We start from the raw sequence: 25,193 nt of genomic DNA, 5'->3' as shown, positions 1-25,193 counted from the left end.
TTTTAAAAATATAAAGAGAACAGAAAAAGAAGTATATGCGGTATGCATAATGAAATTATCTCTTAATCTTTAATTGCACAAAATAAGAAGGAAATCGGATTGCGAAATGTAAATGAAAATAAGGATAATATGTGAAAGGAATCGGGAAATATATTTCCTTTTAAAAAGAAATTAACTTGTGACCACACATTTGACATATTTAAGGGGTTTTTATTTCGGAATTGCATCCATCTTTGAAATATATAATTAATATCTCGCAACGGACGCATTGACCCTGCAGTAAATGCGACGGGAAGAAAGAAGGAATCTTCGCCCGGACGCGAAAAAATCACCGACACACATTTTTGTTTCCCTCTTTTTTTTTCTTTTTTTTCGGCTGACGTCGTACCGAAACTAAGAACTCGAGAAGATGAGAGAACATGATTTTTCTTTTGGTATCACTCACTTTCGCGACGTATTTACTCTGTCGGGATATTCGTTACTATATTCCGCTTCCTCTTTCGTTTCCTTTCTCGCACTCACTCTACCTCCCCTTACACTATCTCTCTTTTTCTCATAAACTTAAGTTATGTACAATTACGTATTTCGTGTATTCGGTTCGTAGATCATCTTATCACACACACACAGCCTGCAATTATTTATTTATTAAATATAATTTCGTTAAATTTTTCACACCTTGGAAAATAAAATTGCTTTATTGTTGTCAAATAGAGAAATTTTCCAACAAAACTTTTTTGACTTTTATTCTCATTTACTTTTGAAATTTGGTTCCACAGTCTTACTCATATCATTAATTTTACTCAAATAGAGCAATTTGCTTTTTAATTACTACACTATCGCATTATTTTCCGAATTTTAAATAATTTCTAAAATTTATGCGTGTGTGTTGCAAGATTCGTTTTAAATTATCATATCTTGTAAAATTATATATATTAAATTGTATATTATATTACAGTCTAGAATTTTTTAAATCGCATTTTGGATTCATATTGCAGGACATAATAAACTTTTTTCGCATTCTCTCTTCTTTCCCTTCGATTCCTTTACTATTTACCTTTCTCTATTTTTCACGCACACAAAACACACATACACACATGCATACATAGTAGTTTTCCATCTATTTTTGTATCTCGTCCTGTATCGCTTTTAACCATCGCGCGAATTTTGTTTCTCTTTTCCAATCGACTTCGGAAACCGCTTAGACGTGTGATCGTGTTATTCTATTGCGTTAACCGCAGACAGATCTTATGTTGGCTCCGAACGATCCCCCTCGCAAAACAGTTCGCTCGTTTGGTCGGCGGCCGGAGGAAATTCGCTTAACGAATTTGCTTCGCGTTCGTGGAGGACCGTTATAAGGCACTTTCACCTGCACTACAAAATTGTATCGTTAGATGAACATTTTATGCGTGTATTCTAGAAAACGTCTGCGCGCTATTAAATATCAATACTTTTCGAAATTCGCTCTATTACTACTCGCTAAACGCAAAATGCACGACTCGACGCGCGCAAGCTCCGAGACGAGAATTCGCTAAAAAAGGCATTTAAGTGCAAGGGCACTTTGCATCGAATTTATTAATATTCGCGAAAATGCGCTAAATTGCTATCTTTCCCCGCAAACACTTGTAAAACATTTTTCTCTACGTCATTTGAGCGCGATTAGATTTGCGAAGGGGCCTGTCATTCGAAACGTCTCTTCTAATCCTAGGTCGGTTTTTCCGGAATCGATGGCGAAGACTATTCGATCGACCGACTATTCGCGCGATATTTCTCAAATTTTCGTTCGTCAAAAGTGGACGCAGTTGCAAGTCGCATCTTCTCGAAGCTCAAAACTTCAAAATTTCCCTTCCCGCGGAAGTCAGTGCAATAGTGTCAATCGCGTCGTGTGTGTTTTCCGCGGCGCGTCGCACGCATCCAGAGCGGCGACCATCGCACCTTCCAAATTAGCGGATAATTACTGGAAGAGAGAGATAAAAAAGACGTTTTTTTCCATTTTTCCATTTTTTAAGTTAATTAATTAGTTAGTTAATCTACTCGAATATACTGAGAGATAGTGACTTTTCGTTTATTATTCTCGCGTAAGTAATATGTAAGCGATCTATATAGAATCAGGAACGATAATACGAGAGGGGGAATTATGAATTTGATTTTTTTTTCTTCTTTTTTCTTACTCTTTCTCCTGTTTAAATTTATACACAGTGCCGAGAAGGTGACGTATCGTCGCCCATCGGATCGATCGATGAGAATTAGCGTTTCAAATAATCACGAAGTGACTCAAAGCGTCGAATACCTCTCACTTCCTTTGGAATTCGTTCTTAAATTAAGGAGGGTAGACTTTCGTCGGCTCAGCCTTGATGCCTGCGCTCCGTTCGCGTCTTTCTTAATAATAATATTATTATTATTATTATTATATTATCTTTTGTTTCATTAGAATGTATTATTATTATGAATATTATTAATATCTTTAATATTATTATATATCGGTACTATATTATGATTATTATTATTACTGTGTGTGTTATTGTTATAAGTTTCATTATATATTATTGTTCTTATTTTATTATTATTTTTAATTGTTATGCATTAATTATTACTTATTAATAAGTATCATATTATTAGTACTGTTATTATTGTTGCTGTTGTTATTGTTATTATTATTGGTAATATTTTTGTAGTAATATATTATATATTACCGTTTTATAATCATTAATAATATTAATATTATTGTTATTATTATTATCATTGTTGTTGCCATTATTAATTATTATTAATATTACCATCATTATTATTATTAATATTATTATTACTGTTATTATATTAATATTATTATTGTTGTCATTATTATGTTTTATCATCATCACTCATCGTTATTATTATTTTTTCATTTTTATACATTAAAATCGGTACAGTAGTCGTAAACACACTCCTTGAGCTTGTTAAAGGCTTTTTTCTTTATCGAGACTTGTACGCATTTATAGAGCTTCTCCTTTTTAAGGAAATAAGTAGAAAAAAGAAGTAATAGTAGTTATATATATAGTAGAAGATGAAGAAGTAGAGGAATTCGAAGAAATATTTCTTAATAGTGCTAGAAATACGTTTGCTTAAAGTCATTCGTAAACTGTATTGTGGACGCAATTAGTTTTTCCTTTCTCTAGCTGAATGACGGAATGTCTAGTTGTATTTATAATTTTTTCCCTTTCGCGCTCTCTTATTCTCTCTCTCTTTCTTTCTTTCTCTCTTTTTTTTATTTCTTTCTATCATTCGCTTTTTCATCCATCTATCACACATATGCATGCACTGTTGCATACTCCACTTGTACTTCAGCAATTTAAAAAAAAAAGATCAGTCGAAATCGCACCGAGAAAACGGACAATTCGGCAACTCGCGATTCTAATTTTCTACTTTCAAACCCTTTTGTATTAGCGGATTGCATTCTCGCATCTTTCCCTCCCTCGCCACGAGTTTTTTACAACTCACCAATTCTTGCTTGTTCTTTATTCGTCAAGATATTCGCTATCTTCTGTCGCTTTTCCGTACCCTATTTTTATCCCCTTTCCGCTATTTGATTACCATTACTTATGCTTTATCATTACTTTGATAATAATTTAGTAATAGTACGACGATACCTTAATAAGGCCCAGTAAGGCTGCGTGGGTTGAACATGACTATCCCACGAAAAAAATGTCATTTATATTTTTTTCAATTTTTCTTAATCGCACACATCGCTTCGGAAGAACAAATTGCGATGCAGATGTATTTCGTTGAGATGCGTTTGACGAACTGTTTTGAAAAAAGAATGTGCGACATCATTCTCAAAAATTGTCGTCTCGTGTTTGAGATTTTTTTCTTCCTCCGTTTCTCGTTTATTGTCGTATTATTGTTCGTTATTTCGTAATTATTTGATCACTTTGCAAACTCTCGAAATTTATCTTTTTCGAAATTTCCCTTCTTCAATTATTATTATTTCTAATATTTGCCGTTAGAAACGTATCTCGCGGTCAGCGACACACGCTGTGTCCTGTTTCGGTTCACATATTCCGATAAACTTTCACGAGTTTTTATTATATCAACGGTGATACAATTGTTATAGCTTCTATATATATATATATATTTTTTTTTTCATTTGAATGAAAGAGACTGCGAAGAAATTGTTCTTTACAGTACAAGATCTGATGCACAAGTATATAAGCCTCGGTTTAATCGTGTGTAACCGAATATATTGTATATATTTTTGCGGATTATCAAATTACAATTATCGGTGTATTCGTTCGTAAAAATTCTCGAAATATACGCATACCCGCAACACGTACCAATCATAGTCTCTGGGGCCAACCTTGTGCTTAAGAACAATTGATAATAATAATAATAATTTCTTTATAATTCTTTTCTAACTTTTTTGTCTCAATATCTCGTTCTCAAAATTCCAATCCCGACCCCACATTCTGAATTTATCACGTAGATGTATATAAGTATATATGTTTGCGAGTGCGTGCGTACATATGTGTGTATTATATTTATAATATATATATATATATGTATATTTTTGACTTTTTTAAACAGCATTTTTGTTACTTTTTAACCGTTACTTTCTTGAGATACTTTCATAAGTCTTGCATAAAAAACAAGGCAATTAGAGATTGAGTTCTTTTATCATTTTTATACTTAAACCTTAATGCGTCCGTACGCGAATATTTATATATTTTGGTTGAATCACGTTGTGTGTATATATGTGTCCGAGTGTATAGATGTTTATCTATTATATATATAATCGTAAAAGTCACATCTTTCACTTTCAATCATTATAATTTTTTTCTTTCTCTCTCTCATTCTCTCGTTTTCTTTCTTTTCTCTTTTTCTCTCCCTCTCTCTCTCTCTCTCATCATGCAATCAATAAAGAAAGACTAAGCTCTTGGATAAGAATACCGATTCTGAATTTTTATTCACGTACGTCACCATTTCCTCTTACGCTGTTGCATACAAATAAGTCGGATATAGATAAATATATTTTATATATATATATATATATATATATATATATATATCGTAAACAACACTTTGAAACTGAGACGTTTCGTCTCTTTTTTTCTCTTTTTACATATTACACTCGGTAAAATCTACTCTACGTACTCGAACCTTAGAAAGGCCAATTTTATTTTATCGCCATTCGCGCGAATCGCATCTGGAATGCAATTGCATCGGCGTGGCGTGTAAATCTAGCAAAATTACCTAGTCCTTTTTGACTATCTTTGAATACCGATCTATCCTAAGGCGATCGTTTTTCAGAAAACCGCGTCTCCCATGAGTCTCGCTCGAACACTACGTACTTTGACTATCGCGCAGCGCTCGATCGACTTTCCGCTCGTCGGTTTCCGGTTTTAGTGCGAAGCGAATCTCACCCAATCGCAGAATTCGGACGGTTTCTGGACCGATTTGCCGAATCGAGTCCGGACTCGCGGTTATGATTCCACGATTACTTTTACTGCCAAATGGCACGATAAACTTTGTTACGAGCGTCTTTTTCATGTCGCGCGCTCTTGCTTGGTCTAAGGACATCCGCACTCGTCCACCACCATCTTCGGTAGGTCTCTTTTGATGATATTCGAATCTGGGCCATAGTAGATGAGCGACATGGGCGAGAACTTGAGCGGCGCGCAGCACGGTTGCATGCCGGCCAGTCGGTCCATTTTTCGATACTCTTCGATTACGTGGGTGTAGTAATTGAGAAACGTATCCGGCGTCCTGTGACCGGCCGCGCAGTCTCCTCTGCAGTAATTGGCGTGATATCTGTCAATTATAAATTAATGATTAACACGGGAAAAGCGTATGGATGCATACGCGTGTGACATTAGCTCTCTAATGCCCGATTTCATCAACCGCGTTTAACTTTAATCTTAGTTCAACTCACTCTTTGTCTCTTTCTAAAGGAAGAATTAAAAGGAGATAAAGAGTGAGTTAAACTAAGATTAAAGTTAAACGCGGTTGGTGAAATCGGGCATAAATATTTCAGATTTTTCATATTTCTTAAATACGGCTTGGCTCATACGCGTTTTGGAAATATCCTGCCTTATAGTAACACGACGAAAGGGCTGATATATCATTGTATGATTTATTGCTGTTCGGCTTATTTACCCCTTAGGAGCAATGATCCAGTCGTCCCATCCCAGTTGAGAGAAGCTCACGTAGAACCGTTGCTTGCAACACTGGCCTTTTATTGCACCGCTGCATTCGATCGCCCGTCTTCTTACACGCTTCACGGCCGCTGGATCCGTACGCACGACTAGAAATGGTCTATCTGGATCGTGATCGGCTGAAAGTGATTTATAAATATTATTCAAATTTTATTGAATACTTCTATCCACACACATAAAGTAATAGCGATAAGGAATTATAAATAATAGTAGAATTATTAACTAGTCGTATCGGACGAGAATAATACTTTCAGATGACGTTTTGATCAAACTGATCAAAATGCCATCAGTTTCACATTAACTCATCAAAAAGTCTGGTTAAAATCGGAATTTTAATTTTTTTTATATTAATTTTATATTATTTATCAATATTAAAGTATATTTTTATTAAACTTTATTTTTCTATTAATGATAAACTAATAATTTTTAATAAAAATTTACAACTAGCTTGCAAGAAGATATTCGCACAACGCATAGAGATGATTTTCAGGATCTCTCTCTATTACTGATTCTATTTCTGATATATTTCTGATTTTTATCAAATTCTTCGAAATTGTTCGAGAATTACCTTTCGAATTTAAAGACGACTCGATCACGTGCGGCGGATACCCATCGAAGGTCGATACGTGGACGTGCGAACCGCACCCGCTGCAATCGACGAGCAACGTCAGCTTATCCTTCGAGTAGCTCGTCGTATACCATCTGCTGACGACCTTCGTCACGTCGAATTTCTGCCAGCCGAGCTGGCCGACGTTCACTACGAGAGATGTTACCATCTCCAGATGTTGACCAAGCTCCTGTAAGTTAAACCACTCATCTTAGATAGAGAGATTTATTCTTCTAAGAATGCCGAGAGGGAATGATTTTTCACTACATGTTAGAAAAATTACGCTTCTCTCTTTTAATAAAAAGAAAATATAAAAACGAATGTAATCGATAAAAATTAGTCAAATTTAGGATTGAAGAATTAAGAAAAAAATGTGATATTAAACTCTATATCAAAGATTTGTATAAAAGTATTTGTATAAAAGTTACAAAGTAAATTACCTTGCCTCGGAGATGCGTCGTGTTACCGCAATGTACTCTAAACACCCAGAGAGTGATGTTTCTTTGGTTGATTTGATTAGGACGATGATGCTGATAGTGATGAGCGTGCTTGAGCTCAACTCTCGCCCACAGAGTGGCCCTTTTGATTCTCAGGGGTTCCAATGCCGGTTCACCGCTCGACATCGGGAATTCCAGCAATGGCTGGCGGTTTAACGTGTGTCCTGGAACAGAATAAATGTGTATCTTAATTTGGGAAGAACAGAGATAAATTACACATTGAATTATACATAAGGATTCGATTTAAATGATTATAACTTATATTTTATTTTAGTCTTTTAATTCGAGATATTGATTGTTACAGTTCTAAAAATGTTTTAAGAATTTTGAAAATTATAATAATTTTGTATTTCTAATAAGTTAAGAAATCATTAATATTCTCTAAAATTTTATCTCTAAAATTTGTACGCGAACAATTAGTATTTGTGAAAAAAAATTTGAAAAAGGAATAATTATGTACATGAGAGAGAGAGATACATATAATTATTAATTTCCGACGTGTTTGCGATAAAAATGTCGCATCTAAATGATTGAGATAGATTTTCTGTTCTTCTTGTCTCTTTTCCCATTACGATAATAGAGAAATTACACGCCAGACTTCATTCGAATAGTATAGAATATTAAAATTTTTTATTTTTTAATGACAAATTCTGTAACGCATATCGAGCTTTTATTTTAGAAAATTATGCGTAAAAAATATCAGCGTTTAGTGAACTTCTTAATTATTTGACATTAAAAAAATACATGTTTATAAATTAATTATGTCTTAAATTAATATTCTAAAGAGATAAAGTTTACTTGAATTAAATTGAATAATAATATTGTTCAATCAAAAACTATATTTCTTAAGTAAGACCAAAGAAGACGCGACTTCAATCACTGTAATACAAAGAATCATTAATGCCTCAATATTTTAATGAAGACAAAGTTTGCTCCTAGAAGACTGCTCATAATTATGATCTCTGCGCTTTCTAGTCACCCTTCATACGTATGTACACGCACTCACACATACACGCATATGTGCACGTACGCTGCGTTCACGTTCGTTCACTCGAAAGCACCGCTCCTTTCGTCTCTCTCTTTCTCCCTGTCCTCTGTCGAGAGGGTGTACGTGTGCACCTGCGCGCGTCTGTGTGGTGCGCGTAGAGTAAAAGCAGGGCGGCTTCATCCTTTAACGGTTTGGTGAGTCACGGACCGAGCGGGGTGGGTCGGGATGGGGATAAGCACAGGGTGTCTGCCGCCCGTCTGCCTTTTGCCTTTCACCGCACACTCCTCCGTTGTAATCCGCCGTCGCCACCGCCGCCGTCGTCTCCCCCGCGGCCGCCGCCGCCGCCGCCGCCATCACCACCTACCACCCACACCCTCGTCTCCGCAGTCAACTAGCCGTGCCGCTGCGCGCGCTATAGCATCCAGTACGACGATACGCGATTATATCGCTGTTTCGTCGTCTTTGCGATAGCCGATAACCAGGATGTAATGACTCGTGATAGATTAGCGAAGACTCGCGGCAGAGTATTATTCCTCGTGTGTTATGCCGCGTTATTATTTTTATTATTTTTTATTATTATTTTTCACTATTACATTATTTTTGGTCGAGTCTTCTCTGGGTTGAAATTATTAAAGAAGTGTATATGTATATATGTATATGTGTGCGTGTGTTTTTTCGCGGATAGATATCAGGGCAGATTTTTATGCTTTTGTATACGTATAATTGCGAGAATTGAAAATTTGAAAATTAAATTGAAATAAAATAAAATGATCTTACGTTTAATAATAAAAAATAAAAAGATACAGACTGTTAAAAGACTTTATTTCTCTGAATCTTATTTCGAAATTAAATTGAATCAAACAATTAAATTAATCGCACATGTGCACATGCAGATCTAGATGTATCTTGTCAATTTTCTTCATATAATTATCTTTTGATTATTAAATTGTTTAATTTAATTAATTCAGGATAATAAAATAAAATATTAGAAAGATACGAGGAGAAAAAAAGGGAGAGAGTGAGTGAGAGAGAGAGAAAATTTTAATTGATTTCTAATTAATTTTGTGAAATCCAAGGAAAGCGCAGTGAAACAATATCGATGATCGTAACATTCTTGTCTTTCGCGAAGGCACCACGCCCGAACGTACACAATTCGATTCTTCTTTCCTTACAGGATGGAATTGAGAGCAGAGATGCAACGGAGTATATATATATATATATATATATATATATATATATATATGCGATATACATCTTAATAATAAAAGATATATCATTAAAACCGCTACGTATGATAATGAATTTAAGAATATATTCGAGAAAGGAAAAAAGATTAGTCCGAAATTAAATTGAATTAAACAGATTAATTGTACATGTGCAGAGTTAAATATGTTTTGTTTATATTTTTTTATATAATTGTGTTTTATATTAATTAAATAGTTTAATTTAAGTAATTTAAGACTATAATTTAAGACTATGTATCTAGTTAAAAGCATGCTGAATACAAACATTATCATAAGTACAAGTAGTGATCTATAATTTTTTTATATTTTTGCAATTTTAAAAACTTATAAATATTTATGTATTAATATATAATGTATTAATACATTAAAATTTGCGATGTAATATTTGTTTCGCATTAATATCATATAAGTTTAAACACGCGTTTAACTGAGTAAAGTCTTCATCTCATGATATAGTGAGAGAAGATCGAGGCGGATATGCGGATATAGAGGAAAAAGTGCGATATATAAAACGCGGCTCCAGAGAGACAGGAGAATGGTCTACGTCCTTGGCACGTGATCGACAACAAGAGTACGGATTTTTAGTGGCGGAATATTTGTGGCACAATCGCGGCTCACGAGACGCTGAAATTACGCGTTGGCTTTCCATACTGGCAGCTCTCCTGTGCACACGGGGTGTCCCGGACACATATCGCTCATTCCTCTCTGATTGTACCAGATATCTGGAGACTAAGGGAAATAACTATGCATTTCATTATTGAAAAATTAAGGAGAGAAAAATTATTGACACAGTAAATTTCTTGAGGACTAAATCTTATTTGGATATTTTGGATACTGCACTTTGTCAGGATTTTATCATGAATTAACTTCTCATCCCTTATTACGATTGACAAGTACCATATATCTAATTGTGTCACATTTGTCTAATGTTTTGTGTTTTACTCCGGCCAGAGACATTTTTAACAAAATGTCACTACTTTATTAGTATTAATAAATGATTTATTGGAGATCTTCGACAAGGAACAGGGTACTTATGGCTCTCAAGCACTTACTTTCGATATCTTGAAGTAATTCACACCACTTTCGGCTCTTTGCTCTATACCACGAGTTTCCGTCTTCTTTGATTTGCACATGTTCCTTGTCCAGGCTCTCTCTGGGCCTTCTCTCTTTCTCTCTCTCTTTCTCTCTCTCTCTCTATCTATCTCTATCTCTGGGTCGCGTGTTCTACATTTTCGTAGTTCGATTTTCTAATGGCCTCGCTCGAGTTTCGAGTGCATCGTCTGTCGCACATTTCGAGGTCGGTACATCGGGTGGTACTTTTGCCCCCCGTGCGCCGCAATGCGACACCACCACAGAATCTGCGCCCCGTTTTCTATTTTCTCGTCGAACAGAAACGATGAGACTTTTTTTTACCCTACGATGAATATCATCTCGAGTGAGATACGATGCGTCGTCGAAACCCCACTACGTGATAGCTTTTTGTTATATATGCGTAAGGCGAACACCATCGCGAGAAATATCGCGCCCCGATAACTTACTTTGCGTGAACTTCAGTTAAACGTCTCATACGAAATTGATCAACAATAAAATATTCATTTTATATATGATATTTTTTATCTTGCAAAATATTTCACTTATATCATTTTTTTATCATTATTTATATAAAGTAGTATCTTCCCAATAATTGCATTTATAGACGTAAAAATAAATTTGGATCGAGATTTAGATTTTTAACGCGCGGATAAATTGATCCTCGCCACAACTCATCACAAACTGTACATGATGTCAAAGAAATAAGATTATTTGCGCGATAAATTAAGATTTGTTGAAAATTACAAGTGGATGAAGTTATCGTCAATGTAAAAGATGGTACTGATCAAGCATAGTATAACGGTAAGCAAATGCTATCGAGCGAGTCAGTCTATTAGCACGGCCAAGGTTCGAATGTTATAGGCCTCTTACATCGCGCCTATCATGTCCTCGATGAGCAAATAGTGATTTTCCGAGACAAAGAGAGAGAGAGAGAGAGAGAGAAATTAACAATATAATCTCTATAATAAAAAATATATATAGAGTAAAAATATAAAATAGACTTCCAAAAAATGTTAAATATATTTCAAAACTATGATTTCAAATTAAGTTTTTTATCGATGACGAATCGACATCGAAAGATCACGATAATAAACTGCATGATGCATATAAATTTAATCGATTCCAAAAACAAAATAAATCCATAATTTTCGAGGATCAAGGCGATTAATAGGACGTGTTATAAACGTATAAAGCTGCAGTATATATGGAAACTATGCAGTTCCATAGTATGTCGCAATGAGGACATCATTACATACGAAAACAAGAATATTTCGGAAATAGCGCAATCTTTAGCGGTTCCGGTATTGTTCTCGAAACTGTTAGATTCTCGAATGTCGAATCTAAATTGGAATATTAGACTCGCAAATGTGCGATTCGAGTATTTGGCTTCGACAATGATTGGCAAGCTCTTCGTGACCTTGTGTCAGCCATCTGCCGCAAGATAACTCGCGTCGTCCTACTTTTGAAATCTTTCGCCGGCACTTTCTACCAAAACCTCAGTCGTTTTTAAGAATCCTCGGTTCCGTGTTCCCTAATTTAATAGAAAGCTTTTTCCTCGAAGGGAAAGCCCTTTCCAGGACAGAGTGACATGGTAAAAAAAAGGTCAGAGCTTTTTCCGAATTTAAACCTTAGATATACGGCTTTAGATTCGTAGGTCCTAGATTCATCCTAGAGACATTGATATATCGTTCCAACCCTCCGTTTTACTCCTATCTTCAAGGGCGCATATAGAGAGACAATCAACAAACTGCTCTTACTATTTAATAACACACATATACATATAGTTTTATAGAACTTAAAACAATTGAATTAAATAATGAATCGAAAAACGAAATATAAAATTTTAAAATATAAAGAGAACGCGAAAAACACGATGCAAAATTGTTACATTTTGATGTAATTCATACATTAAATGATTTTAGTATATATATCCATTTTACCTGCGATTTTTTTCAAATGATTATTATTTACGTAGATCATCATTTGTATTTATTATTTGTGTTAGCTACATCTTTTTTAGCTCAAATGTGTAATTTAAGACATGCATAGGATATTTTAAAATTACTGAATATCTTTTTTTAATCATGATGATTTTCATTAGTTGGAAAACGATCTCTCATCATTTCATCTTGAGCTATATCAAAGAAAAGATTATCTCTCATTTATCATACACATCCTCCTTTTAATTTTTAATATTAACAATATAAACTTTTTTTAAATTTTTTTAGAAGGAATTACAAAAAAAGTTTTTAAAAAACAGATCAGATTTATCATATCTGGTTCAAGTGTCTCCCATTTAAAAAAATATTATATTGAATACGAAATGGAAAGAAAATTTCAGCATGCGCCCTTATCTATTTCATATTCCTTACTTTGGTCGCGTAATCGAGGTTAACGCGATCTTTCTTTCTTTGTCTCTCTCTCTCTTTCTTTCTTTCTTTCTCATTCTCTCGATGGCGAGGAATCTCGTAAATTTCGCACACGCGCATGTCAGTGAGACGAAGTAAGGTCTCTCCGTCGCCAAGTTGTCCATTTGAAACACGTCGCAGTATAGGATACCGAGGAAAACGCACGATGGCACCGAAAGAAATCGAGGAAACGTTGCGAAAGGATCGGACCGGGTGGGGGAGAGGGGAAAAGGGGTGGCGGTCGGAAAACGACGATCGAGAAATCGAGGGAAGAGGGAAAACGTTTGGGGAAAGAAAGAGGCGTTGCCGACGATGTCGACCTGTTCGTACCGATCGAATAATGAAATTATCCTCCCATCAAATATGCTCATCAATCTGCCCTCGCAAGAGGGTGAATTGGTACAGTTAAATTAGAGCTAATTCTTAACTAATTTAAAATTAAGATTACGTTGGATTGCATTAGATTGGGTCTGCTTAAATTTAGCAAAAGCTAAGTTGGAAGATAATAAACAATCTCTGATAAATGTATGATATTATTGGAAAATATTATATTTGAAAGAAAGCAATTGAAAAAGAAAAAATAAAATAAAATATCATTTTTTTGAAATCATCTCGATGTTATAATTGTCTATAATTGTGTATTATGGTCGCCCCGAACCATAATACATGATTAATCCTTGTAAAATTCCTAATTGATTAAAATTCCTGATGAAATAAAATTTCTTCTCAAAGTTTTATCGTTATTTTCTTCGTTTCGCTGTCTAGCTTCAATATAATTCTGTCATAAAGCCATAATGAGAGCCATAATGAGAGTCATAATGTTCAATAAGAAAGATAGCATTATATCAGCGCTTAATGTCGCGTCGAAAGCATATTTGACAGTTCTTTCCTTTTTATTTTACTAATGTTTGACAATGTTTTATATTAAAAAAAAAAAAAAAAAATATATATATATATATAGCATCTGTAACATGTTAGAAATAGAAATTAGCGCTTTTCCTCACTGGGGTTTTTAACACAAAATATTATATAATAACAGCAAAGTTACTTTCATCACTTTCAACCATTCACTCTTGATCAAAGACAATTTCTCAAACGAAAATTCAGTTGCTATTTTGATGATACGTGCCGCGATATCAAGGGCGGTTTGTTTCCGTCGTCGACACGCGAGTGGATTCCCCGACGAAGCGTCGGAGACTATAATTCTTGCGAGAGAGAAATTGGGAAGAAAGGGCGGCAACGAAGACTATTTCAAGAATCCGACTGTAAGTCGGTAGCTCACATAGTGTGTCACTGACAACTTGCCGACGGACGAGATTTCGGGTCCGTCCTTGGAGCTGCGACAATCGGAGAGATCGTCGGTGATAGGATGAGCCTTCGAAGGATAAACACGGAGCCCCCTGGGCTTCGAAGGCCAAGGAAATAGCGAGAGAAAGCAGCGATTTCTAGGACAATTCGTGGTCGTCTCGATGTATCGAGACGGGGAGACGTGAGGAGAGATCGCACATCCTGTCCTACGAATCGGCGTCGTTGCGAGGATCGCGGGCGGATGAATAAATGAAGAAGCACCGTCGAGCGAACCCTATTTCGCCGTTTCCCAAATGAGCCGATCCCGCAAAAACTGCTGAGGCAACTTAAAGCCAGACAGCGAAACGGAGGCGACGGCGCGGTGGCCGGAGATAACGACGAGGCTTCGAGAAGAATTTTCTCTTTCGTGAATTTTCATCATCCGAAGATCAGGAAGGACCTCGCAAGGGCAACTCGTGTACCATAGTCCCTCGGATTGCTTCATCGAGATACTAATTCGAGAAAATGCCAGTAGCACAAAAATGTTTGCCATTTTATCTTTTATCGACAGATTTCTTGGGAAAATCGATCCAAAATTTATTTTTCAAAAAATGGTGATATTTTTATATTACAAGTAAATAAAGTTTAGAGAATTTTTCCACGAATTAAATCATAAGAATCGATTATTAGTTACGATAATACTTAAAGTTGAGTATCGTAAAGCTTGTATGAGAGAAAATATGTCAGTGTCATTAAATAAATTTAATAATGATGGATCCTTGATTATTCATTATATTTTAAGTAAACGCGCAATTCGTAGGCATCGAAAGGTTCGATCGCTCGATCGAACGAACGGTGAATCAATCATCGTAGCGGGGGAAACGAATTCGCGTGGACCAGCAAAGTGCATTAGACTAGATCAGTGCGGAAGGAAGTAGAAGTTTGGCTCGAGGCAGAAGAGAAGAAGGGGGCGGAAAAAGGGGGCGGAAGGTGGATTACAACTGTTACCATGGACGGGAACGAACGAGACAAGAGAACGAGGATGTAACAGGAAGCGAGGGGATTGCGGGGCTGAGATTGATGAAGAAACGAAGAGAGTGCGATTTTTAAGCATCACTTGAATCGGAGTGCGCTTAAGGGCGGGTATAATTCCGCGGGAGAGTGAAGTCACGTGGAACGGAAGGAAGTTCTCGCAGTTAGGGCGCCGGATAGGAGAGTGATTACTAGAGCGGAAAGCCGGAAGTCCGTGAGGTTTCACGGTGAGTTTTCCTATTCGGGTGATTCGGGATATCTACCGTTGGAGTGGTTTTAAGTTCAAAAATACGTTAAGTTGCATTCGGTATTCAACAAAATATTATATTAATTAGCGTCGCATGTGAAAACAGTTATTACTGATTTTAATTAATTATTATCAAAAGCGGAGTAAGCGGCAAAAAGGGTTAAATCGAACTCCCGGTGACAAAGAAAACACACGACGCGCATAGCGTCGTTCGTCGATAAAACGTTTAAAATAATACCGCATATTTGCACAAAGCCAAATATACATGTATATATGTATATATCCCTAGGTATTGTCAACAGATAAGAAATCCAACCTCAGAGCAGGCCCACAATGCGAATCTAATTACAGTGCGACATGTTACTGACGTGTTCCAGACATAGTACCACGTATACAAGCGCAATACCGACTCGTATTGTGTAGGGCTGAGGCGATTGACCGTAATACGACCAGTCAAATAAGAGGGTCAGATATAGCCAGTTAGTAACCCTGATCCAGATCTATCGCCACGTGGTCGCTCGCAACTATGTACCCGCTGTTTAAAGCACGTGTGACGTATTATACGCGTAATGTTACACGCGTTCACACGTATCCCGAATTCCGTTTCGCCAATAATTACGTCGTCGTTAATTAAATTTTCATCGATCGATTCGTTATTCCAGAGAGAGATTGATACCGCGAATCTGTTCTCTATCTGTAAAATAAAAAAATCGCGGCGTCCTTCGTCGGCCCTTTGGGTGTGGCTGGTGCGGTTTGAGCTAGAATCGCGACCGAGCTGTCTGATCAGCACGCAAAAGAGAAGCGAGTGGAAACGATCAAACATGGTCAGACATCCTAAAGTTTCAGGATTACGCGATATCGTCTCGCGTGATTTCGATTTTCTCCAAGTTACACGAGCGCGAGATACAATTTGTCGACTTACATAAAACAATCGTCAAGTAGAGTCACATGCGGAGAGATTCCTTCGAGAATTACACAATTCGCTTGGGCGCGCCAATATCGCGCGCTCGCAAAGTTTCGCTACAAATCGGCCGATTTATTTACAATGGATAGTTTTCGGGGATCAAGAACCGCAGGGGGGAATCGGCACGCGAGAGAATGGGGGAGTTGAAGTGGAACGATGAGTTACGTTGCGCGTTACGTGAACAGGATTGCGCGATTGTGCGCGCGGCTCCCGGTACTACATTAGACGAACGTGCACCGGAGAAATTAAAGACAACGCCAAGAAAAAGATACAACGGCGGATAGCACGCGAGGCAGCGGGGCGGAAGAAGAAGAGGGGAAAGGAGACGAACGCGTAGAGAGATAGATAGAGAGGTCGCGGAGCCAGAGAGAGAAAAAGCGGGGGAGGGCGGAAGAGGAGAGATAAGAGCGCAGAGACGGAAGGGAAGCGTAAGGCGGAGGGAAACAAGAGGGAAGAAAAGGGAAGAAGAGGGTAGAAAGAGAAGAAATGAGGATGGTGACGAGAGGCAAAGGGCGGGCAAGAGAACGTAGAAAGAAAAGGAGAGAGAGCGAGAGGAAGTAACCTGTCCTTTTCTATCTTGAAGAGCAGAGTGTACTAGGATGAGGAGAGTCAAGAGGGAATAAAGGGGGTGTAAGAGATATACGAAGAGCGGCGCCCAGCTGGAGCCACGTGCATCGATCTGACTACAGGCGCCAGCCGTCCTATCCGTCGGCTCGTTCGTCCATGAGTTCGACCCTGCCCCACTCCAACTCATCCCGAACCGTTTCATCCCATCCTGAACCGTCAAACTCTCGGTTCTGATACTCCCCATAAAGAGAGAGAGAGAGACGAAACGAGAGAAAAAGCGAAAGAGAGACTGAAGAGAGAGAGAGAACGGGAGGAAGAATGAAGGAAAGGAAAATCGAGGGATGGAAGCAGACAGAAAGAGAGAGAAATGAAGGGCGGGAGGAAAAAAGAGGAAAAGGGGATGAACAAAAAAGGGATGAAAGGGAGAATGAAAAAAATGAGAGATGAAAAAGAGTGAGAAGACTAGAAAAAGAGGAACCGTGGAAAAGATAGAGAGAGAGAGAGATGTAAAATGAGGAAAGAAAAAGAAATGAAAAAAAAAAGAAAGCGAGAGAGTAAAGAAAAGAAAAGAGAAAGAGGTTAACGCAAAGGGAAAAAGAAAAGAGAGAGAGAGAGAGGAAGAGACAGGATAATGCATGTCGCTTCGCGGCAATGCGGGGGCGGGAGAATTTTAACCCCCGCGTCGGGTAGCGTCCGACTTTGTATTCTCCCTCGGAATTCCCACAGGTTGAACGAACTCGATTCTATCGAATACGGGATGTACGCTTGGTCCTTCGTGGGAGGGAAATTGGCGAATTTCTCGAAAAGTCGTCACGCTAAATCGCACGTCATCGGCCATTGTGTGTGCGTGCGCGTGTGCCTCCATAAATAATAAAGGGGAAAAAATTAACCCCCCTCCCCTCCCCCTCCTCCACCCCTTTTTCCTTCCACGACGTCGTTTACTGCCTATCGGGCTCCTCTCTCGTATCTCGATTGACTTTTTATAGCACAACTTTTATCGCATCCTCCTTCACGATTTGGCAGGACGTTTTTATAGAATCGCGGCGTTGCGCGAAAATATACGCCCGCCTATACGCATACGGCAATCTTTCCACAATCGTAAAAAAGGATAATGGAACCAAGTGCCGGCGCGTCGCGTCGCGTCGTGTTGCGAGAACAAACGTAAACGGAATCGATATCGTTCGTTTTCTCGTCATCTCGCAGTATCGGCTCCCGGCGACACCCCAAGGTCCGCGAGAGACGGGATCGTCTCCGTTCGGTATTAAGCTCTCACGGTGTGGCCTTGAATAAAGTATCCACGTTAAAAGCTCGTAGATGGATTAGCGGCATTAAACTTTCCAGGATACTTGGAGTGTAACCCAATCTGCGCGTGCACCGCTCCCGAAGAACCGGGGCAATGTTTACGCCAACATTTTATCACGTATGAATAGAATGATAGGTATATTATAGTATTCGTTGCAATTAACGAATGCGATGAGGGCAAATTAAAAAGTGCAACGCATAAAAATAAGAAATATTACTAGTATAATAAGAATTAGAGTTTAGATAAATTTTGTACGAGTATAAACAAATAACGATAAAAAACCAAAGATCACAATAAATTTAATAATTAATAACGGAATATAATAAATAAATATCACCCGATTACAGCAAAAATAAAAAAAAAGATAATAAGGTTGATAGAAATGTAATGTATATAATAAGTTTTATGAGTATATTAAATATAAATGTGCAAGAGATAGGATCAAATATATTTGGAGGAGAAAAGGACGAAGGACGAGGGGAAGTTATATACGATCGAACAGTATCAGACTTAATAAATAATGCACGTCTCTGAATAGGTAGCGTCTAAAACATGCGCTGAATCGAGGATAGCTAAATAGGGGATGTTGTGTGCGCCGGTTGTGACTGTTAAGAGCCGCGAGTTACGAGCCACGAATGCTCGAGCTTTCATAAAGAATTGTCGGGAAAGATCCGCCGCCAAGTCCTTTTAAAAAAGAACAACCACGTCGAGCGCGCATAATGGCCAGCCTTTGCGCGTGTGACACGGGTCTCCCTTTCTTTCTCTCTCTCTGATCCACGGGATTTCGTCCGGGCAATGACGAACGTCCTGAGAAATACTGCGTCAATTCGCCCATCGCGTCGCGCCGCGTCGCGACGCCTCACGTCGCGTCGCGTCGATCTGTCTTGCACCGCGCTCTCGTCGTCCATCGCCATCGCCATCGCGATACGATTTGTTTGCGCTCGCGGATTGTATCATTGTAATTCTATAATATCCATAAAGTGATCCGTTAGCTATTTGAACGCTACGCAGCAAATAAATATTTTATTATATAAATATTATATAAATATTATATAATAAATGTAATATTATATTATATAAATATTATATAAATATTATATAATAAATGTATGTACTATGTGAAAAATGTAATATAGTAGAGATGTGATTTTATCCTGCAATAGAATTAATAACAACAATTAATAACAATATAATAATAATTATCTCTATATATTTTATTCACTACACACGTAGGAAATACATATAATATGATTTACTTAATGTATCATTTAGTCAGATGTATATCGTAAAATCCGGATGTATCCGTAAAATCGGATATCTTTTGTTGATCCAACTGTAAAAACAAATAAATATTTCATATAAATATAAATATATTTCAGGATATATATTTCAGAACCATGGAAAATTTATTTGAAGATAATATATTTCAAAAACATGAAATATATTTATTTTTGTTGTATATATTAAAGTGTTATATAGTTATAGAAACTATTATTTATTCATATTATGTATGCTATTATTATTTATAATATGCATAATATAAATAAACATAAATAGTATATGTGTACAGATATATTTCAGAACCATGAAATATTTATTTGAACATGAAAATATTTATTTATGTTATATAAATATTTATGTTATGTCACTGTTTATACATGTATAAACAGTGTTATATATATAGTTATAGAAAAACTATTAGATAAATTCACACCAAACTATTGTATAATTATAGAAGGAATGATGCATACAGCCACTACATTAATCACTGATCTATCTATTGATTTCTAATTCAGTCAACCAGAAAACATGCAATACTACCATATGATGAAAGATCGCTTTATCATTATTAATAACCGGCGCCTTGTCTCGCATAATTTCTCAAGACGCCCGGCGTATCTCATTAAACTCTATTGTCGTATGCATATCTCATGCACATTGCAGGCAATACATAATTCAGACAGTTATTCGATGTTACTAAGTGTTATTGAGAGTTCGCAAGGAGTCGAATCGAATCTTCTTGAGCGATTTATCATCTCTCTCGATCCACATTCGCGTATCAGTAAGTAATCAAAGTAGCCGATCGAGCTGTATCATTGGCAGTCACGATCTTCGCTTGGCCGACCGGCAAATTGGTCACGAGATGAAAAAATATAATCGAGAGATTTATATTCGAAGAAAATGATTCGATTATTCATACGTTACCTTTTAGCATCATTTTCTAAAAGAAAAAAATACTTTTTATATATATCATATTTATATTTTTCTTCTCATTTTCCTTCCAACGTTTTGGTAAAACGAGGGATTTTCAATTATCGAATTTTTCCTTTTTTTCGAGGCGATTATGCTCTACGTGCATGCATTTTTATTCGGTTCAAAATGCTCGCGATTTACGAATCGACACGAGCATGTTCAAGCAGTGGCACGTGGTTACGTGTAATTAACCGGGGGGCAAATACGGGGCAAATGTGTGTGTGTGTGATCCTTGGCAGCGAGTCGCGTGAGGATCTCCAACCATCGCGCGGGCAAGCGAGCGGATTCGGCCGTCCGTCACCGGTCGCGACTGGATAATACACTATACGCAATGCACCCTGTCAGAGATAATGGTTTCCTCTTGAACATGAGAAACGCATGAGGTACAATAAACCGCCAAAATTATGACTGTTAGCTTACGGCACCGTTTAGTAATGGCAGTGGAATGGCCGCGTCCAGGGGGATGGAATTTGCGCGCGACAGAGAACGCGAAAAAGCTGAGGGGGAAAAAAGGAGAGAAAGCAAAAGAAAGAGAGAGAAGGTAGACGAGCGTGTATATTGTCGCGATATCATCCTGTATGTCGTTAAAAGATGTCGCAAGCTATCGAGCGTCGAACGTCTCCTCTTTCCTTCTCTACGACTTGTATCTTGCCGCAGAATAGATTCCCTCTTCCATCTAATTATACTGCGATAATATCAAAAATGTATTCGGCTCATCTTCCATGTTTTCGATTTTTCCGTATCGCTATTTGGCAGCGAGGCGATAAATTTCAAAAGAAAATCGGTCTCAAATATTCACGCATCATTTATAACTTTAAATAGAAAAATTTGTTATACTTTGCCTTTCCCTTCTTAAAAATTAAAAACTCGCTATCGATGATACTCGTCTCCTTTTCAGCATTTTTTCCAATTTTTTTCCAACCGCTTTACACTCTCTTCATCTCTCGTTATCCGTTATCCAACTTCCCTTCTGCTCCCTTGCGATCGTCATCGTCGTCGTCGTTCGGGAATTCGCATCTTCAATAACGACGACGACGAAATGGTAACGCTGTTGGTGGCGTTGTTGAGTGAGACGCATAAATTCTTATGGTATCTTATGGTCCAAGTGCTTCGGAATGGCCACCCGCTGAAGGCGGGGTGGCGAGAATATAAACGTTGTTTTTGTACGGAACGTTACTCACGGGTTGTAAAGTTCTCGTGATGCTATTGCTACTACTGTTGCTGTTGCTTGCTACCGCTGTTGCTGACAGTTAAAACACCTCTTCACGCGTGCACTCGCTATCGGAGACTTACACGGCCATATGCTGACACTTTGTATCGATTCTCGTGTACGAGATATCATGTCGTGCCGCATTTTTGCTTCGGAAGGTGCAGATTGTAAATTGGTTGATAAAGTTATTACATATTTCAGAAGATAGAAAATACATCTCTCGAGATTGCTAGAAATATTTTGTACGTATATTAATAAATATTTTTCACAATTATTTCGTATATTGAAATAACTTCATGTAATGCATTATTCTTATTATTAGAGAAGATGTACGTAATTCTCTTATTATTTATTTTCCAACGTTACGTTTCTAGATAATCGTTTTTCTTCTCTCGCAGATATCCGCCCTTCGTAATTTGCAGTAACGCCTGAAAGGTTTCCACCGAAACAAGTTCCGACGATGGGAATTTTTTCGACAACCTCTATCGCGGAAACTTTCGATCGCCCGACGAAGTCCATTACGAGTTCTCGTACTGTCGATTGCATTCATACAATCTCCCGTTGCATTATCGTGAAAGGATGTTATTCCATCGCCTTTTTCTTTCCTTTTCCCGTCGGCCTGGCAGATTCGGATAACCGAATCGGCGAAAAGAATTAATTCGATTATGTCCGATAAATTATCCCGTTGCATTCGATCGGTCGCTTATAAAATAGGAAAAGAGGATCGTCTCTCGTAACATTAAATCACATCACATAAAAAATATTTAGTCACAAATGAAATACATACACTTAATATTCGGTCTATTTGCACAGTGTTGTTAAGAGTTTGGAAATAATCAAATTTTATAATTCTCAATATAACAAATAATAATTAATCATAATTATCATTATAATATAATCACGCTTTTTTAAGATACTACAAGAAAGAAATATAAATTAATATAATATAAGAATTATAAATTTATATAATAAACACGTAAAGAATAAATTAAAATCTCATTATAGATAATAATGAGATTTTAATTTATTCTTTATGTGTAATAATTGCAATTGAGCATACTTATGTATATCTCGATATCTGTTTTACACAATTAGCCGAAAAAGAGAGAAGTAAGAACGCAGAACACGAACTTAGATCGTGATCAAGAATCAAATGGTTGATCCTTACGACCGCAAGGAGAGATTTTACTTCATCATATACCGAATAAGAGTCATACCTTATAAGGGAGATTTAAGGGAGATTTGCGCTATTCAATTGATCAACGTGGCAAGCAAAAGCGCGATGGGATGATACGTGGAACAATGATCGTAAAATTGTTTTCGACGATAGTTTAACTCGCGTGGTTATTATTAGAAAACTCGTTAACAGGCTGTAGCGGCGCGCGTTATGTATCTTTTTACGGTGGCGCTAAAAGCGAAACTTTCCCGTCGGGATCATTTCTCCACCGCTCGAGGGAAACATTGTCCACCCTGCAAAATCGCATAGTCCACACAGTTAACCGATTATGACCCACCTAAATTTGAGAATTTTTCCAGTAGTTTTTTTCAGCAAAAATGTTCCCAGCGTCATGCGTTTAATAAATGACATGCTTTTTTAAATTAAATTAAAATTAGATACATTATACAATATATATGTATATTATATTGGATTATTTCTTCTATTCGTGATACGTTAAAAATGATCGATTACTCGGAAGCAAATTTATAGAGAGGTATAAAAAATAGGTATCGAAAATTATACGAACGCTGATTTATCTTCCGCGTCGTATTACAAATTACATTACAGAGATCTGACCCAGGAATGAGCGATGAGGGATGAGATTCAGTCTCGCGCGCGATGTTCGTCAATCCGGGTCCCTATTTTCGCCAGGATAATAGAAACGAAAAGAGCTAACACGTTGGCTTAAAAAAATTTGCGATAATTTAATTATCAACCGACTGAAGGGGGGGGGGGGTGCGATTGGATCATATTGATTCAACCGAGTGGGAGGGATTGTGATACATCGGTACAACTACAAAGAGTGGGAGCATTGTTCCACGGCATTTTTTTCGCGCGTTCCACGTAGACAAAAAATGTGGAACACAAACTTTTCCCCGCTGTCACCCCCGCGACTCGCGCCCCTCGCCGGCCACCCGCGGTCGATGCGGTATGGTGTGGTGGTCGTTTATAGTTTCTTTAGTTTCTTCAAAAAGAATGACGTGTTCATCGGCTATGTATAGTGACACGGCGACATTAACGTTAAAGTATCACATATGGCGTATTGCGTGTGTGTGATAGGCCTCGGCGCGCAATCCGTATCCGGTAAAAATCAACCATCGGGGAATCCTCGTACGAGAGCGATGGGATTCGGAAGCGTTGCGATCAACGCTTTTGTGTTCCGGGCACCTGCTCGCCTCGGGGTTTTTTCGCGCCGGGACGCGCCAAGAGAATCCGAGATATCGATATCGCGCGCGCGGGTCGAGAAAAGTTCGCGACACGGCTCGCGAATCGATCGCGAACGAGTTCGAGCCGTAATATCGCGCTAAAATGTAATTAAGCCGAATTTTCGTTCACCGTATAACCATGGCTACCAACTCGTTTAATGTCTTTCCCATAATCTATTTATATAAATTGGAATAGAAAAGAGACGGTTTCTCTAAAATAATATATTTAAAAATAAATATGTTTAATTTAATATTATATTTAATAATATATTTAATAATAATTTAATAATAAATATTATATTTAATAATATATTTAAATAAAATACCGTAAAGGATATCAACAAAAAAGGCACATTTTTATTCCTTCGAGAATTCTCATCTTGAAATTTTCATTTTTAAGATTTATATCTTTTCGATAACTTTTAGGGTATTTTTGAATATTTTCATTTCTAAAGAAATCTGTACTTTTCGAGGAGAGAGATCGAGGTTTTCCTTACATGCTTAATTATGCCAAGATTTGTATTTCTTAAGCAGAAAACTAGTCCAAAATTCCGTCTTGGAACATTACGCGACTGTTTTGCGAGGGCGAAAAGAGCGAAACAGGACGACGCGATGTCGAAACTCGGCAGAGCTCGTTAATTTAATGGTGACGAAGCTGCAAGCGCCGGCTACGCCGCGCGACAACGAGTCGGGGTAACATTACCGTTTCTACCTTGGGGTTCTATTACCCTTATTGTTAAACTTAGAGTCACTATGAACTACGGAGTGAACTATAGACCGCTTCTGTGTTGTCGCAACACTCGCGGCGGACTGCGGCGGGCCACGTGGCTGCAGGTGTGTGGCCCCGAGGGGACGCGTGCTTGTCAAAGCGACTCGCCGATGAAC

At 37.5% G+C, this 25,193-nt stretch overlaps 1 protein-coding gene across 1 annotated transcript in view; it reads right to left on the bottom strand.

Annotated features, from left to right (window-relative positions):
- Window positions 1–189: 189 nt before the first annotated feature.
- Window positions 190–25,193, bottom strand: part of Actbeta (inhibin subunit beta) — a 30,625-nt gene continuing 5,621 nt past the window's right edge. Inside the window, exons 3-6 of the mRNA XM_083090735.1 lie at window positions 7,233–7,453; window positions 6,754–6,982; window positions 6,127–6,304; window positions 190–5,781 (exon numbers count right to left, since the gene is read on the bottom strand). Of these exons, the coding sequence (XP_082946861.1) occupies window positions 5,541–5,781; window positions 6,127–6,304; window positions 6,754–6,982; window positions 7,233–7,453 (869 nt within the window). The 3' untranslated portion in view covers window positions 190–5,540. The remainder of the gene's footprint in view (window positions 5,782–6,126; window positions 6,305–6,753; window positions 6,983–7,232; window positions 7,454–25,193) is intronic.

This window comes from Camponotus vicinus, unplaced genomic scaffold, assembly GCF_025532165.1.
Source record: "Camponotus vicinus isolate PSW18456_S1 unplaced genomic scaffold, iyCamVici1.0 SCAF_2, whole genome shotgun sequence".
NCBI lineage: Eukaryota > Metazoa > Arthropoda > Insecta > Hymenoptera > Formicidae > Camponotus > Camponotus vicinus.
This window is presented reverse-complemented; position numbering and strand designations above follow the sequence as displayed.